Raw genomic sequence first — 15,984 nt, forward strand, 5'->3', positions numbered from 1 at the left:
TGGTCAAACTTGTTATTCTTGTTCGGGTAATGGACCAATAGGAGACCCCCTGTTTTGTTCCGGCAGGAGAGAATTGCGCATTATAGGAAAACATTCTTCTTTTTGTCGCAGCTCGGTAATTAAGGAGCAAAATCCTTATCCCCCCCCCCCCCCGAAGTTGAATAATATTTTGGATGGCCGTGTTAGCCTAATTGTGACCTATATGTATGGGATTTGGGACTAACACTGCCATACATTTGCATTCTACTTAAATTTATGTGGTGGGGTCACTGTGTGTGCACCTCGGTGATTGTTTTTTTTTAATTGTTAAAGGAAATAATTTCATACCGGGATGAGGCCTATTCTCTAAAGGTGATAAATGTGTATAGTGTACCCGGGTGTCCGTGAATTTATGATTTCTTTTATAAAACTTTAAAACAACATTGTTAAAGGGAATAAAACTTCCAACTTGATGAGGCCTATACTATCTAAAGGTGATGTGTATAACCGGTGTCGCATGCAAATATGTCCTCTATGCAATACTATCCGGAGGACATTATTGCATATGCAATCATGTCCGCCGGACGGTTTTGCATATGCAATCGTGTCGGCCCGGACGCTGCTACATAATGCAAGTGTGTCCGCCCGGACACATTTGCATATGCGGATGTATCCGCACCGTGCAAAACCGTCCTTGCAGTGAATTAAACGCCCTTGGTCGACGGAACACGTTCGCCATTTTTTTACAAGCTAAGTGCATGTCATGAATGACATGGGAAATGTTCGGCCGTTGGGTATCCGCTGCAATAATAAAATACGTGAATATTCATGCTGCATAGACCTAGGTTCAGTTCATGCACGCTTCTTGGCGCGCGCACATACATGCACAATCATGTACATGCGGACGGTTTTTGCATAGCCCCGGACACTAATGCATATGCAAAAGTGTCCGAAGCGGACAGAATTGCATGGTGGTCACAATTGCATCTGACACCGGGTGTCCGTGAGTTTGTGGTTTAATTTATGAAACTTTAAATTTCTTTTTGGGTAGGCCTATTTTGTGGAGAATCTGTGGGTATAATTTACAGTGTATGGTAGTGCATAAGAAGGTTATCAACTCGATGGAAACTTGTTGTGTAGTTGAGTTTTTTTTTGATTCAAGTGAGTTAAGAATAAATGGGTTGACCTTTTGTTTGCGTGACAAATATAGGTCGAAGCTTTGACCCGTTGCTGTTGTGATCAACATCATGTTTGGTTAAAAAGTTTGTTTTAACCAATAGAGGGCGCCGTTAAGCTTTAACGGTCGATCGTCGGACTGATACAAAATGCAGTGTGTAAAAGCATGGAGGTCTATTTCTACCTCCATGGTAAAAGGGAACAACTTTTAAGATTACTATATTATTTTGGTAAAGACTCTAGTCTTGATCTGGATTTAATTGCTGATAGGTAAATTAATTAAACCTATTTATACAAATATCAACTATGTTATGTTCAATCATAAGCTCTTTATGGGATTGGTCAGTGTGGAGTAGTAGTAGGCCTAAGATTTAGCTGGGTTAGTCGGTCGGGTCTAATATTGTTCTTTTTCTGTGTAGGTTTCTAAAAGTTTTCCCGCTTGTAAAGTTATGACGACTTCGGCTACAGCTACGTCTAGATCAGCGCGTCTACCAGTGTTGAAGAATAGCAGACGCGCGCGATCTAGCCGTAGCTGTAGCCGAAGTCGTCGTTTCGGACACTGCCTTAGAATGCGGGTGATCTCGGAGAGTAGACCACTTATCTTATATACCGCCCCCTAGTGACAACTTACAATGGTAATGGTAATGATATCATAAATCATCCTTGAACTGAACATGAGCCAAAGAGTTATTAAAAACAAGTCAAGTAGTAATTTTCTTTTTTCGTTGAGTCTCAGTAATTAACCAATAAAAATTATGAGTAAAATTGTGGTATGTATGGAATACAATGTAAGAGAGATTAGTCTTTGACATTGTTTGTTACTTGACAAGGAAGAGAATTTAAAAGGTTTATAAACTTTTGTGTCCTAGGTTTCTTTGTGTGCTGACTACAACAGTCTACATAATTGTGAGCCTGTCAGTGAGCAATGTCCTGCTTCTTTTTATTGTCTCCGGATGTAAACTAAACACACTACACAGCAATACTATGAAGTATTCTTGCATCTGCTAGCTATGTAGAAGGTCTATATTCATCTTGATTCATTTCTTAGTAAAGCTATTTTGATTGTCGAAAATTTACACGGTATGCCTGTATGTACCGTTCATCATTATGCCATTACAGACTGGGCAGGAGCGTTAAACTAAGGGAAGATCGAGTCGAGTTAAAACAAAATGTATATTTCAGCCCGGTAATAGTTAATCAGTAGGCAAACATCCAAATATGTCTGAAGGTCGGGTTCACAACCCAGCATTCTCTAGTCAGTTTCACCTAAAGCCTTAACCCCTAACCCTAAACCCTACTTAATGAACAGAAAGTTTGGTTGAATTGTTTGTTCAACCGATAGAGGGCGCCGTTGTGCTTTAATGGTAGTCGGACTGATACTGGCAAGGGTGTAAAGAGGCGCAACTTTAACTACTATTACATTTGTATACAGAATCTTGTCTCGATCTAGCTTTAATTGCTGATTGGTAAGTTAATTATACCTACTTATACATATTATGTTCACTTTGTTATTTTCAATCTTCAGCTCTTTATGATCTATTGGTGTATGTTTTAATCAGTGTAGAGCGCAGTAATATTTAGCTGGGTTAGTCGGTCGGATCTATTATTTTGTTCTTTTTCTATGTTGGCTTACTTCTAAAAGTTTACACGTTATGAAATTTATGAGAGAGTAGATCTAACTTGTGAGTGGACTCACCCATGGAGCCATTGTAATGATCAGTAACAAGAAAGGGGCACCGGTTGGTTGGTTATTAGAATGTTATTTTGGGTGATGATTGTTGAGTACACCACTAATCGTATATAGCGCCCCCTAGTGACAACTTAAATTCTATAATGTACTAACTAAAGCATTACTACTTGGACTGAACATGACCCAAAGAAGATGCCTTAAACAAGTAGTAATTTTTTCTTTCCTTTGAGTCTCAATCGTAATGAACCCATAACAAAAATGGGTAACAGTACGGTGATAAAATTAATTTATGGAGTACACATGTCGAGCAGCATTGAACTAAAAATAGTATGCAGTATGCCTACTTTGATGTGAACTAAAGCTGAAAGGTTACATAATTATGAGAGAGTAGGCCTAATATGTAACATTGTTTGTTACATGTTTGTTACATGACAAGAGAGTTTAAAAGGTTAATGAATGTTTTTTTGTTCTAGGTTGTATGCTGATGTAAAGCAGTCTACAAAATAAATTGTGAGCCTGCCAGTGAGCAACCCCAACCCCAAAAAGGTGTCCAGTCTCTTTCTTGTTATCTCCGGACGCAAACTAAAAACACTACGCAGCCACTATTGAGATACTCTTGCATCTGCTAGCTATGATTTTTAACTATTTATGGCCTATAATTAAGCGTTTTGAGTAATTTCTTGATTCATTTCATTAAAGACAATGTACACATTTTGGTAATTGTCAAAGACCAGTCTTCTCAACATAATTTGTACGCACATTTATTTTGGTCGAAGTTGCAAGATAATAATGGAAGAAAAAACACCCTTGTCGCACGAAGATTTCGGGACCTAAACACCTAATTTTAAGGTCTCGAAATCAAATTCGTGCAAAATTACTTCTTTCTCGAAAACTACGTCATAACACAGATGAGCTGTTTCTAACATTGTGTCATATACTATCAACAGCTTCCCATTGCTTGTTACCAAGAGGTTTTTATGCTGAGAGTATTTGTAGTAATAGGCCTAACCACTAGTGTCCAGTGCTTTTAATAAAGTTATTTTTGATTTTCGGAAGTTTACACGGTAGGCTTTGCCTTCCGTTCATACAGACTGGGCAGGAGCGTAGGGAAGATCGAGTCGAGTACGAAGACTTTATCTCAGCCCGTAAACAGATCATTAGTAGGCCAACATTAGTCTGAAGGTCGGGTTCAAATTCCAGCGGTCTGGGAAAAAAAAAAAAAAAAAAAAAAACCTAGCCTGAACATCTGCGGATTGCGGATAAACACAAAGACCCAGTCTACCCTAAACCTGACTTATTTCTGACCATCAACTCAACCTGTGGCTGAAGGAACAGAAAGTTTAGTTGAATTGTTTTTAACCGATAGAGGGCGCCGTTATGTTTTAACGGTAATCGGACTGATACAAAAGGCGGGCTACACGCGGGAAGTTACAAGCAATTAAATCAACTCCTTTGGGGCGGAGGAAGTAAGTGTGGCGTCGTGGCCGAGCAGATAAGAGCATCGGATTCAAGTTCTGGAGATCAAGTCATCGTGATGTGGGTTCGAATACCGGTCTTGACAGATAAAGAGTCTTTTTGAAAGGATACTTGACAATAAACTTCTCTCCAATTGTTGCATTCTTAAGGCAAGTGAAATGTTCCGTTTTTATATTTTTAAAGATCGGACAATATATATATTTTAATTTGAATTGACTTTGAATTAATTCTAAATGTAATTATCATTTTGTCAAATTAAAGCGACAGTGACACCATGCATCTTATCTACCACATACTGTTTTAATTATACATGTTGACAATAATAGTATGAATGTGATAACATAATACGGAACAACTGTCGACAGTGTTTACTTTCATTTAAAAACACATTTCATGTCACACTAATTGGAAACTATGCAGAAATATTATTTAGTACAAGGTTCAACTCACGTAAAACATGTACTTGACCAAACCGGCTCGTTTCAGAGCCAACACTCATCCTAAGAGATTGACACATGGTTGTACCCGCAAGTTAACTATTTATTTTATAGTTTCTGCTTATGTACATGTATATGCATGCAGGGGTGGGGGGGGGGGGGGGGGAGGGGAAGGTATGCAAGGGTCTATGTAACTTAGGTCATAGGTATGGTGGTTATGCAGACACTCGATGTGATTTCGGTAATGCCGCTGTCGCATGCAATTATGTCCTCTAGGCAATACTATCCGGAGGACATTATTGCATTATTGCATATGCAATAATGTCCGCCGGACGGTTTTGCATATGAAACGTATCCGCCCGGACGCTGCTGCATTATGCAATTGTGTCCGCCCGGACACATTTGCGTATGCAGTTGTGTCCGCCCCCGTGCAAAACCGTCCTTGCAGTAAAATATACCCTTGGTCGGACGGAACACGTTCGCCATTTTTTCGCCAGGTGCATTTCATGAATGACATGGGAAATGTTCGGCCGTTGGGTATTCGCTGCAATCATAATATACGTCAATATTCATGCTGCATGTATGTAGGTTCAGTGCATGCACGCTCGCTTACGCGCGCACATGCATGTACAGTCATGTACATGTCAACCAGATGGTTTTTGCACAGCCCCGGACACGATTGAATATGCAAAAGTGTCCGGAGCGGACAGTATTGCATGGCGGACACAATTGCATATTACACCGTCAGACATTGAATGTGATTTTGTCCAGTGACGTCAATTATAACCAAGGATGTGCTTTTTGCACTAGGATGTGATTTTGGCTAGGACCTTGAGAGTTGGTGTTGCCATTAGATGTGAATCTGATATTTGGCAATATTAACCATGGATGTGATTTTTGTCTGAGATGTGATTTTGACTAGGGCCTGGACAGTAGATGTGATTTTGATAATTGGCAGAATTATATTATTAACCACGAGACTTTTTTCTTGGATGTGATTTTGGCTAGGGCCTGGACAGTAGATGTGATTTTGATTAAGCCGCCAGACAATGGACGTGATCTCAAAACCAGCTTCTAATCATGATCTGTTGTTATTTGTAACAGATATTTATTGTCTGTTAATGTAACTCTTTTTTACTATGTTTTTGCAAATTCTGTAGATTTTTTGCATAAATAAATGTTTGCTTTGAAAAGTAAAACGAAAAAAGAAAAAAAAAGGTGAATCAATCTAAAACAACTAGTATAACGGTTGAAAACAAACAAATACAATTAAAAGTAAAGATGAACAAATAAATAAATAAGCTTATATAAGCAGCTTCAGGGGGAGAGCAAGACGTACCACTCCACTTAATTCCTCTAGGGGGTAGACCTAGGCTTCTCTCGCACCTCTGAGGGCCATCGGCCTCGTAAATAACTACATTTGAAACCTTTATTACCCGGGTGTTATACAATTTCCCAGACTGCCATAAACAATTAGCAGCTGAGCTTAAGGTGATAACAGATTTTGTAATCACATACTGCAGCGTTTATATCAATTTAATTATTAATCAAAATACAGCAATAACAATATTATACATGTACATCCTATACCACCTTTATGTTTCTAATTACATACATAACATTCATGCACATCTATTTACATGTACATACATCCATATCGGCATTTATATCAGGCGTCTTTTTCATAAGGTTACACGGCGCCTACAAAAGATGCACAAAGAAGTCCAAACCCAAGATGTTCCAATGTGTATTTTAAAACAAAACAGTCAAGTATTTCTGTATAAATGAGTCTTAAAGATGCTATGTCAGATTTTTTGCCCCAAACATTAAAAAATTGATTTTTTTGGAGTGAATGGTATTCCAAAGAGTATCACCCGCTCTAACGAAAAAGAAGTTTAACTTTTACTTTTAATGGTCAGGAACCATGACAAAAATTTAAAACGTTTCTTATAAAACACATAAGAAGTGGTCACGTGATATGTTGTCGGGATCCCGATAAAAACTAATTTTGAGCACTTTATTTCACTGCTACTAATAATGGCGGACTTTTTCGAGCAATGGCTCAAATGAAAGCTTGTAACTTTCTCGAACCCCATCAAAATACCTATTGAATCTTAAATCAAAATTTGTGGGTCAAATCGGCCAAAAATCTGACATAGCATCTTTAATTCTTGAATTGTCTGAGTGAAGTAGCATGGCGAAGCTGTGATGGTCATGAGTTCCATTGATTTGGCAGTGGCAGAGACGGTGAAGGTCAGCTATGTCATAATGTTGGCTGGTTGATAGTACTGTGAATGTGGTAACTGTATGGAACAGCTTCATGCCCCATAGTTTTATACGATTTCCCAAGGCTGTTTTAAAAACAAATTAGCAGTCGAGCGACAAGGTGATGAAAGTAATCAAATGATTACGTAATCACATACTACAGGGTTTTACTAATTAATTTTAATTATTAGTCAAAATACAGCGACCATCATATGTCCCTTACCACCAGATATTTTTTTTAATACACTTTACTATTATAGGACGTTATATAATGTTATAGAATAATTTGTGAATGTGGTACCTTTACGTTATATCTACCTCAAAAGTTTGCTTTCGTTTAATTAAAGGCACTGGACACTATTCGTCATTACTCAGAATAATTGTTAGCATAAAAACTTACTTGGTTATGAGCAATGAAGAGCTGTTGATAGTATAACGTTGTAAGAAATGGCTCCCTCTAAGGTTTTGTAGTTTTTGAGAAAGAGGTTTGTCTCACACGTAAAAGACTTTAGTCATGAAGCCTATGTAAGCCACCTGCATCATGATACTCGTGCAACTTTGTTGAATAATCGAGTTCAAATGTTCACATTATTATGTGATGTAATACTTTATAAGTTGGGATACACCAAGTGAGAATAGTGGTCTTGGACAATTGCTTAAGTGCTCAGTGCCTTTAAGGGTATGTATGTGTACGTTTGGTAATGTCCCTGAACATGAAACGCGGTAGGAAGTAACATGTGATAATTTCTTTAATGCATGAAACGTTTCAATTCGAAGTGCTGCGGTTCTGGAAAAAATATATCACTTTTATCATAATATAGTGCGCCACCAAGAGTCTGCAAAAGAATGAACGGTTTCAAAGAAGACAGTCATTGCAAAGTCATGCCGAAATTAGATATTTTAATACATTTAAATCTTCATAACTATTTTCAAATTACACTTAGTAGGCCTACCACACATGCATAATTATTATTATACGTGGACCGCATGCACCGTTTGGGCGATTTACACGAATGACCACTCCGCAACTTCCCAGAAGCGCCTTGTCTATGTATTGGTTGTTTTGGTGTTGCTGTTACAATATTCATGCAGCCGAAGAGACGAATTACTTCTAGAGCGCCGAGGACAACATCTGACTGCTTTAAGGAACGCCACTCGATACCGTTCGTTGGCGAACGCGTAGATGATCGGGTTGACTACGGAATTCACGTACACAAGAAGATTGGTCGATATAAAGAGAACGGTTTCAGTATCGGAAGAAAAACCCTGGACACCAGTGAACAATTTGATGTAATAGTAGATCGTAACTACAGTGCGAGGTGTGAGTAGGATGAATATTGTCACGCCGGTGATCACTAACATTTTCGCAACTTGATCCCGCGTGTTTTTAAAGTTATTATTATTACTGGCGTTGTTGCCAATGCCGCCAATTCGCACACTGAGTTTGCGCAGTATTAAGCAGAATAAGGCGAAACAAACAACAATCTCCACGATGAATGGGATTGTTAAACCACAAAATGCTAGGACCGTAGACCAGTTATCATTCGCACCACCACAGTACGAAATTAGGCCTGGAAAGTTAACGAAGTACTCATCATCCGGCCACATGACGCAAAGTGTGACGTAGTTTGTACTGCTTGGAAACAACATGGCCGCGAGACACATAGAAACGAACCACGTTGAGGCTATGACAATAACAGTGCGCCTTTTAGATCTGAATTTCAAGTGACGCAATGGATGGCAGATAGCCAGATAACGTTCGATGGTTACCGCAGTTACCATTAAGGTAGATGCAAAGATGGGGATGGCGTTTGCCTGTTGCGTCAGAAAACAGCCGTGGACCCCGCCCAGTATCGAGAAATCAGACGTTACTGGAGTGGACACGTACTTCCAAAAACCAAAGGCTGCTCCTGAAAACGAAAAAGAAAAAAAAACATCAGCATAAAGTAGACTTCAAAACAAATAAATTCGATCATACTGTGCAGAGTGGAAAAGCAATAGGTCTTTAAAAAATCTAGAAAATGCTGCATAGAATAGTCATTGCTCATTTAATTCATGAGTGGATGGCTCGTTCGTCATTCTTTATTGTTGTTCGGAGCCACACCTCCCGATTATGTGACATCTGCAAGGTTAATTAGCCCACTTAAGAAATATTAATTTAATAGGAAATGTTGAAAAGCATTAAAATGTATGAAGACATTGTATGAAAAGGCCTTGCCTTTTAATGTAACTAATACCTTGTCCATTTCAACTAATCTTTGTTTTAAATTACGATGTAGGTTATGCTGGTTGTGGGTTAAGTCATAATTGTTTTCTTACGTTATCAAATTGATGTGCATGAAACTCATGCCGAAGGCCAGGACTCTTGTTATTATATGGGTCTGAAATTTGTTTTGAGGAGCGTGTGTTCAATTGTTTTTCTCGTCGATTTGGGCATAAAGAGAGTTGTTATATAATAACCAGGGTTGGTACAACGACAACTGAATTTGCAGCAGATATGGGAGGGGCCCTGGTGGAGGTGGGGGTGCACTAAAAGCTCGGACCGCGTACACTATTGGCAATTACTCGAAATTATTGCTGGCATAACAACTCACTTGGCAATGAGCAATGAAGAGTTGTTAATAGTATAAAACAATGTGAGAAACAGCTCCATCTGAAGTAACGTAGTTTTTGAGAAAGACGTGATTTTTCACACTCAAAGGAGTTACTAAAAGCCTATAGGCCCGGAGCCTTTTATTAGGCACAACTATGATGTTTGTTCTTTCATTGTTCTATTGCAACTTTGATGACCAATTTGAGTCCAATTTTCATAGACTTTTTCAATGCATGTTGGGATACACCAAGTGACAATTAGTACCAAAGGTGTCCCGTAACTTCTGTGCCCAGTGCCTTGAATTGAAATGGGGGTGCTGCATCTTGGCAACATAATTGATGCTGTCTGCATCTCAAACCAGCAGGAATGTCCTGGTCATTGCTACGTTAAGCAAATTTTCGTGCCTTACTGTAGCTGAACAGTGTGCTAAGGTGCAAGGGTATTTCACAGGTCAGCAGATCAATTAGGCGGCCATATTGCGCGTTCACACTGGATTTGCATTGTTACGTCATTTATTTTTGTGCAGGCATCAACCGGTATATGCTTACGGTTAGCAGGGATATGAACTGGAAATCGCACAGTAAGCACAAGATCAGCAGCTCTATAAAATTGGGCCCAGTTCTCAGTGGGTCTTGTGTATAGGTCATTAAAATGCGCTTCTTTATCCGACTGGTAGGCCTTTGTCATGGTAGATGAAAATAATAGTAAATCCCTTACATAACCACAGGGGCCTGGTTTTTAATACGGTGGTTCTTGTATATCATTTGTGTATTGCTTTTACTTGACGTCTCTTGTTTTAATTTTCACTACAATTTTTGATTGATATGTTATGTATAATAAATGTGTAAGAATGTTTACTCTTTTTAAGAGCAGGTCTGGGAGGGCACCTCTTTTTTATGACGTTTTTTTTTTTTTTCTTTCTTTTTTTAAACTTTTGCCTTCCTGTAAAAACAAAAGAGAAGATAAGAAATAAATTATTTTCGTATTTTTTTCCCATTAAAATGAGATGTGTACATCGTGCAATGAATGAACTTGCTTAATTATACTTTTATAAAACATGACGTACTGCAAGTAATTAACCTAGTTTAACAGTATCCGGATACAGAAAAAGCAGGTAGTGAAAACCACACAAGAAAGTCAAGCCAAAAACGTGAACAATTGGTGATGTTTGATACATAGATACATAGACAGATCCAAAGACACTGGACACTATTGGGCATTGTCAAAGACCAGTCTTGTCACTGGTGTATCTCAACATATGCATAAGACAAGAACCCTGTGACAATTTGAGCTCAATTGGTCGTCGAAGTTGCGAGATAATAATGGAAGAAAAACCATCCTTGTCACACGAAGTTGTGTGTTATCAGATGCTTGATTTCGAGACCTCAAAATCTAATTCCGAGGTCTCGAAATCAAATTCACTTCTTTATCGAAAACTACGTCACTTCAGAGGGAGCCGTTTCTCACAATGTTTTATATCATCAACCTCTCCCCTATACTCGTTACCAAGTAATGTTTTTTGCTAATGATTTTTTGAGTAATTACCAATAGTATCCACTGTCTTTTATATCCCTTACTTTTGAAATTGAAATGACCCGGACAAAGATTCAGTTAACCGTTACGAGAGCGCTGTTCATTTGTATGTTTACTGCATGTAAATGATTCTTGTGTAATTTTAACTTGAATTTTAATGTTACGCGCCCTCGAAAATTATATGGCGACATGAAAATGTCAAGCTTGAATTGTTATACATGCTTCACCAGCTTTCTGCTATCGCAAGTATAGGGCTTATATTATGAGCATAACACAATCCCTGTCAACAAATCAGAAATGTCGGATTAAAGGCAGTGGACCCTACTACTGGTAACTTCTAAAAATAATGTTAAAAATAGCATAAAAGCTTAATTACTTGGTAATGAGCAATGGAGAGCTGTTGATGATATAAAACATTGCGAGAAACGGCTCCCTCAAGTAACAATTATAGTTTTTGAGAAAGAGGTAATTTCACAAATTTGTGGTACAGAATGGGGTTTCTTCTTCTATCATTTTTCTTGCAACTTCATTGACCAAGTCTAACTTTTCACAGATTTGTTATTTTTTTGAAGTCAGAATACTTGTCTTTGACAAAACCAAATGTGTCCAGTGCCTTTAATTTCAACGAATATAACTACTATATTTATGTACATAAACCTACCTGTCGACAGGAACATCACGTCCGATATTGCCAAGTTACTCAAGTAAGCATTCGTCAGTGTTCTCATGGACTTGACACGATAAACTGTGAGTAGAAACAACAAGTTTGTCGTGAGGCCGAGCAGCGCGATACCCGGGTAGATAGCAGCCACTAAAGCAGCTGGGAACGGCTTGTACTCGTACCGACTTGCTACTGCTGGATCGGTGAGATTTAACACCGGTAACTCGGGGTACGACGCACAGAAGTTGTCCGAGTTGAGCATTTCTTCTCGCGAGGTGACCATGTCGTCCATTTTTGTTTCGCTCTTCTTGTGGCCACAAATTATCTTCACGTTTGAGTTCTGGTAACGTAACTCGGCCAAGAGTAAAGCCAAGAGTGCTTGATTGTTGGTTGAGTGCATGAGTGCAGATCGGATACAACCGTGCTATCAAAACTTGGAGAACTGAAAGTGCTGAAGACAAGACAACTGGAACCGGTGGTGCGGGGAACTAACTAGACATAGGGGCTGCTGCGTATCTCCTCCTCTCACGATGGCCTCAGGAGTTTACAAAGGTGGTACAATTCACCGTCGTATATATTATGCACTTTGCTTCTACTACGAACAGGCTATTCACACGACAAATGGGGTCCCTTGCTTAATTCACTGTCACTACATTAGCTTTTCTTTACACCCTGTAACTGCTATCGTGTTAGAGGGGATGACGAGGTGACATAATTGTCTGTCGGGAGGGGCAGTATTATTGGGGTGTTTACCCCTCTAGCAAAGATAGTCCTTGTTCAGACATATAACAAAGATGATGGTTCTGGGTACGAATTGTGTCAAGGACGCGTGACGGTGCTCGACCGTTATACGTATGAACTAAACATAGAGCACGTCGATTAGCGCACAGAACCAGGGAGTTGCTGGCATACATTTGTGTACAAAACAGACCTATTGAACCATCCGATAATTGGAATACATTACAGTCTTGCCTTAAAGCAATTAAAGGAGGTATTATACTCACAGGTTGTGCGAATCATCAACTGCATAGTGTTGACACCCTAATAATACCCCTCTCCCGAGAGACAATTATTATGTCACCTCGTCATCCCCTCTAACACGATAGCAATTAGCAAGGGTCCCTTGCTAAGTTGTAGCATGGCTGTACAAGTTTCGCTAAGTTGTAGCAGGGTTGTACAATTTTACAAAATGTACCTTGTGTGAAGGACAACAAATTTGTCTACTGTCAATCTCTTGCAAAATCTTGTCACATATTGCTACAGTTTACAACCTTGCTCAAATTAAGCAAGGGATCGCATTTGTCGTGTGAATAGCCTGTTAGTAGTAGAAGCATGTAGAAGACAGCGTGCGTGACAAAAAAAACTCGTCAGAGCTGCATTGATGAACACCTTTGGTAATTGTCAAAGATCAGTATTCTTACTTGGTGTATCCTCACAGAATGCATAAAATAACAAACGAAGTTATATGAGAATAATTAAAGAAAAAAACACATCCTTGTTACATTAAATGTGTGTGCTTTCAGATTCCTAGGTCTTTTTATCAGATTCAAATATTCAAATTCGAGTTGGAAATGACCTCTTTCTCAAAACTATACCTCAGATGGAGCCGTTTTTCCAAAGTGTTATTTATCAACAGCTCCGTTGCTCGTTACTAAGTAAGTTTTTATGCTACTAACTATTTTGAGTAATTACCAATATGCCTAGTGTCCAGTGCCTTTTAAAACCTCTTCGTGTTGATTTGCCACAATTTTCCCTACGAGAGGGCGCTATCAAAAGTAAACTATAGGGCTCATATGGGGCTCAAGTAATCCTAGACATCAGGTTGACATCACTTAGATGTAAGCATCATTAGGAAATGCCAATATATAATAATGTTGAAGCAAGGAGGAAAATCACAGCCAAGTGGATAAATAATCGGGGCTTGCTCTTTGGTAAATTTCGTGACAAAGATATTCGGCAAAAAGGGCCACCACAAACTGGTAAAAAAATATATACCAAACAAATGTAGGATATAAACCACAAGGGAAACTGACTGGGTAAATTTTGAAATGATTTTTGGGATGAACAAAGAATTGACTAGAGTGGGATTCGAACCAACGACCTCCAGATTGACGTGCCGGCGCTCTACCAACTGAGCTATCTAGCCCTATATTGGCGGTGTCCCTATTTTGTCAATATCTTTGTTTGGGGGTGCCAGTCAGAAGCCATACAACCGTTAACTGCCGTGTAGCCAGGGATCACACCCAAATTACGATACAACCTGGGAAGCGGTAGCCAGGGGATTTAAATTAATTACATTTCCTTTGATCTCATTTTATTAGCATCCCACTTCTTGAATCACATCCAAACTGGATGTGATTTACACAAGCAATTATAAGTAATAAATAGTATAATTGGTAAGACAATTAGGCTACACGTGTTACAAAGCTTAAAATAACTGTTAAAAAAATGAGGATACATGTGTTACAAAACTTAATTAAAAAAACTAGACACACGAAAAAAAAAAAAAAATTATTAGGAATACAGTAAATAAAATTACCAATGGGCAATGACTGCCAACAGTGAAATAAAGAATGAAACGTGAGAATGTGTAAAAAATACAGAAATACTATAAGTAATTTGGTTGATAAAAAAGTGAATTGACTTATTTTATAAACGAGTGGTTCTGATCTGTAACTTTTTCGATGAACTTCTAAGTTTTATACTTTTTAAAAGTATTAAATTACGTAAAGAAACATTCCAACCTAAGCTATGGGAGATTCAGAATACAGTAATAATTGAATTAAATCAATGGTTGGACATTATCTACAAATAAACTACCATAAATAAAACATGTTAGTTGAACCTTATAAATAATCACACCTTAAAAAAGTAAGACCTTCAACAGATAAAACACTATACTCCTGAATACATTAAAAACTTGAAACACTTATAAAACATGATGTCAGTTGGAATAGTGCGTTCCAAAGGAGGCAGGACTCCAGTATCTGCATTCACTTAAAGGAACACATTGCCTTCGATCGGTCGAGTTGATCTTTGGAAAGCGTATTTAACCGTTTGTTATAGAATGCATAGGATTAGAAAGATATTTTAAAAGTAGAATATAGTGATCCACACAAGTGTCACCCCAAAGTTTCGGCTACCTATTCTTCAGTGAGCAGTGCTCACCCAATCATGAATTATTTTCGGACTTTTCGGTGTCATAATGAGAGTTTAATCCATTAGCTATCCGTACATCTCAACCTTTTCCCCCAGAATCATAATTTTTTTTTATTTGACAGCCATTTCAAAAGTGTTTAATATCTTTTGAGAAACACGGTGGTAACGGTCATTGTATAGAACAACATGTAATGAGACTCCGGTATATTTATGTGGTGATGTCTTGCGAAACCATCTAGAAGTAGTCTGCGTCGTCATTGAGTCGTCTTCCTTGGGCAGCATTTAACTGCTTCTAAAAAATAATAAAAATTTTAGAAATAAATAACATAGTGAAATAAAATTGCGAAAAAGGCGGGTTTGGTTTTTTTTTAATGGTAAAGGTTGTGCAAAACATTGTGTAAAACATACAATATTTATTTGCATATTATTATCCAAAAACATGGTAAAATGATGGTCATTATGGAAAAGTCCCCTTGAACTAATTTTAAGTCCAACTTACAGAGGCTTCTTGTCCTGTTGCAATGTAAGGGTGCATAAATGTTACCATTGGGTAGTCACGAGGCTAAAGATAGAAGGATACAAAAAAAGGCAAAAATTAAGTGTACGAACCACATGGAACAAATTGAGACAACAATCAATAGAATATTAATTTGTGCAGAACTAAAGTCGGATGACGGTTTAACATGCCAAGTTTTTCTCGTCGAGTTTAGGGTGAATGTTTATTTTTAGGTCCTAGAGAGCAGCTTCAGAGCACCGCATTGGAACAAGCCATTGATGATAAACGCTTAAATGCTTGAGCCGAATGTTTTTAATGGAAATGTTATGAAACCTTGTTTATAATACCCTTGCTCATCATTTAAATGTAATTTTGATTTGTGTACCTTTCTAAAAAAAAATCGTAATTATCGATCAAAAAAGCAGACCCCAACCTCAAGGTTTTGAAAAACAACAAACACTTCCAACATTGATGGCAAATGCTTTGACGTCATGTCTGGGAGTTAGCCTTGTTACAAAT

The 15,984-nt window shown here is 38.2% G+C and overlaps 2 protein-coding genes across 2 annotated transcripts in view; both read right to left on the reverse strand.

The window, feature by feature from the left end:
- Positions 1-8,070: 8,070 nt before the first annotated feature.
- LOC117305827 (somatostatin receptor type 5-like) lies at positions 8,071-12,273 on the reverse strand. Its single transcript, XM_033790701.1, has 2 exons — positions 11,811-12,273; positions 8,071-8,933 (listed from the first exon to the last, which is right to left on the reverse strand). Exons 1-2 carry the CDS (start codon positions 12,208-12,210, stop codon positions 8,071-8,073), a joined length of 1,263 nt encoding a protein of 420 aa, XP_033646592.1. The 5' UTR covers positions 12,211-12,273.
- A 1,819-nt stretch (positions 12,274-14,092) lies between these two features.
- Positions 14,093-15,984, reverse strand: part of LOC117305828 (mucin-17-like) — a gene marked incomplete at its 5' end in the record, with an annotated part of 63,178 nt that continues 61,286 nt past the window's right edge. The window contains 2 exons of the mRNA XM_033790702.1: positions 14,093-15,261; positions 15,469-15,531. Of these exons, the coding sequence (XP_033646593.1) occupies positions 15,205-15,261; positions 15,469-15,531 (120 nt within the window). The remainder of the gene's footprint in view (positions 15,262-15,468; positions 15,532-15,984) is intronic.

The sequence above is a fragment of the Asterias rubens genome, unplaced genomic scaffold (assembly GCF_902459465.1).
Source record: "Asterias rubens unplaced genomic scaffold, eAstRub1.3, whole genome shotgun sequence".
Lineage (NCBI taxonomy): Eukaryota > Metazoa > Echinodermata > Asteroidea > Forcipulatida > Asteriidae > Asterias > Asterias rubens.

Bases quoted from the DNA above. Each gene is read 5' to 3' on its own strand.
- LOC117305827 (XM_033790701.1), bottom strand. From the start codon at position 12,210: ATGCACTCAACCAACAATCAAGCACTCTTGGCTTTACTCTTGGCCGAG. The intron at 8,934-11,810 runs GTAGGTTTATGT...TTTCGTTTTCAG, and splicing joins CGTGATGTTCCTGTCGACAG to GAGCAGCCTTTGGTTTTTGG.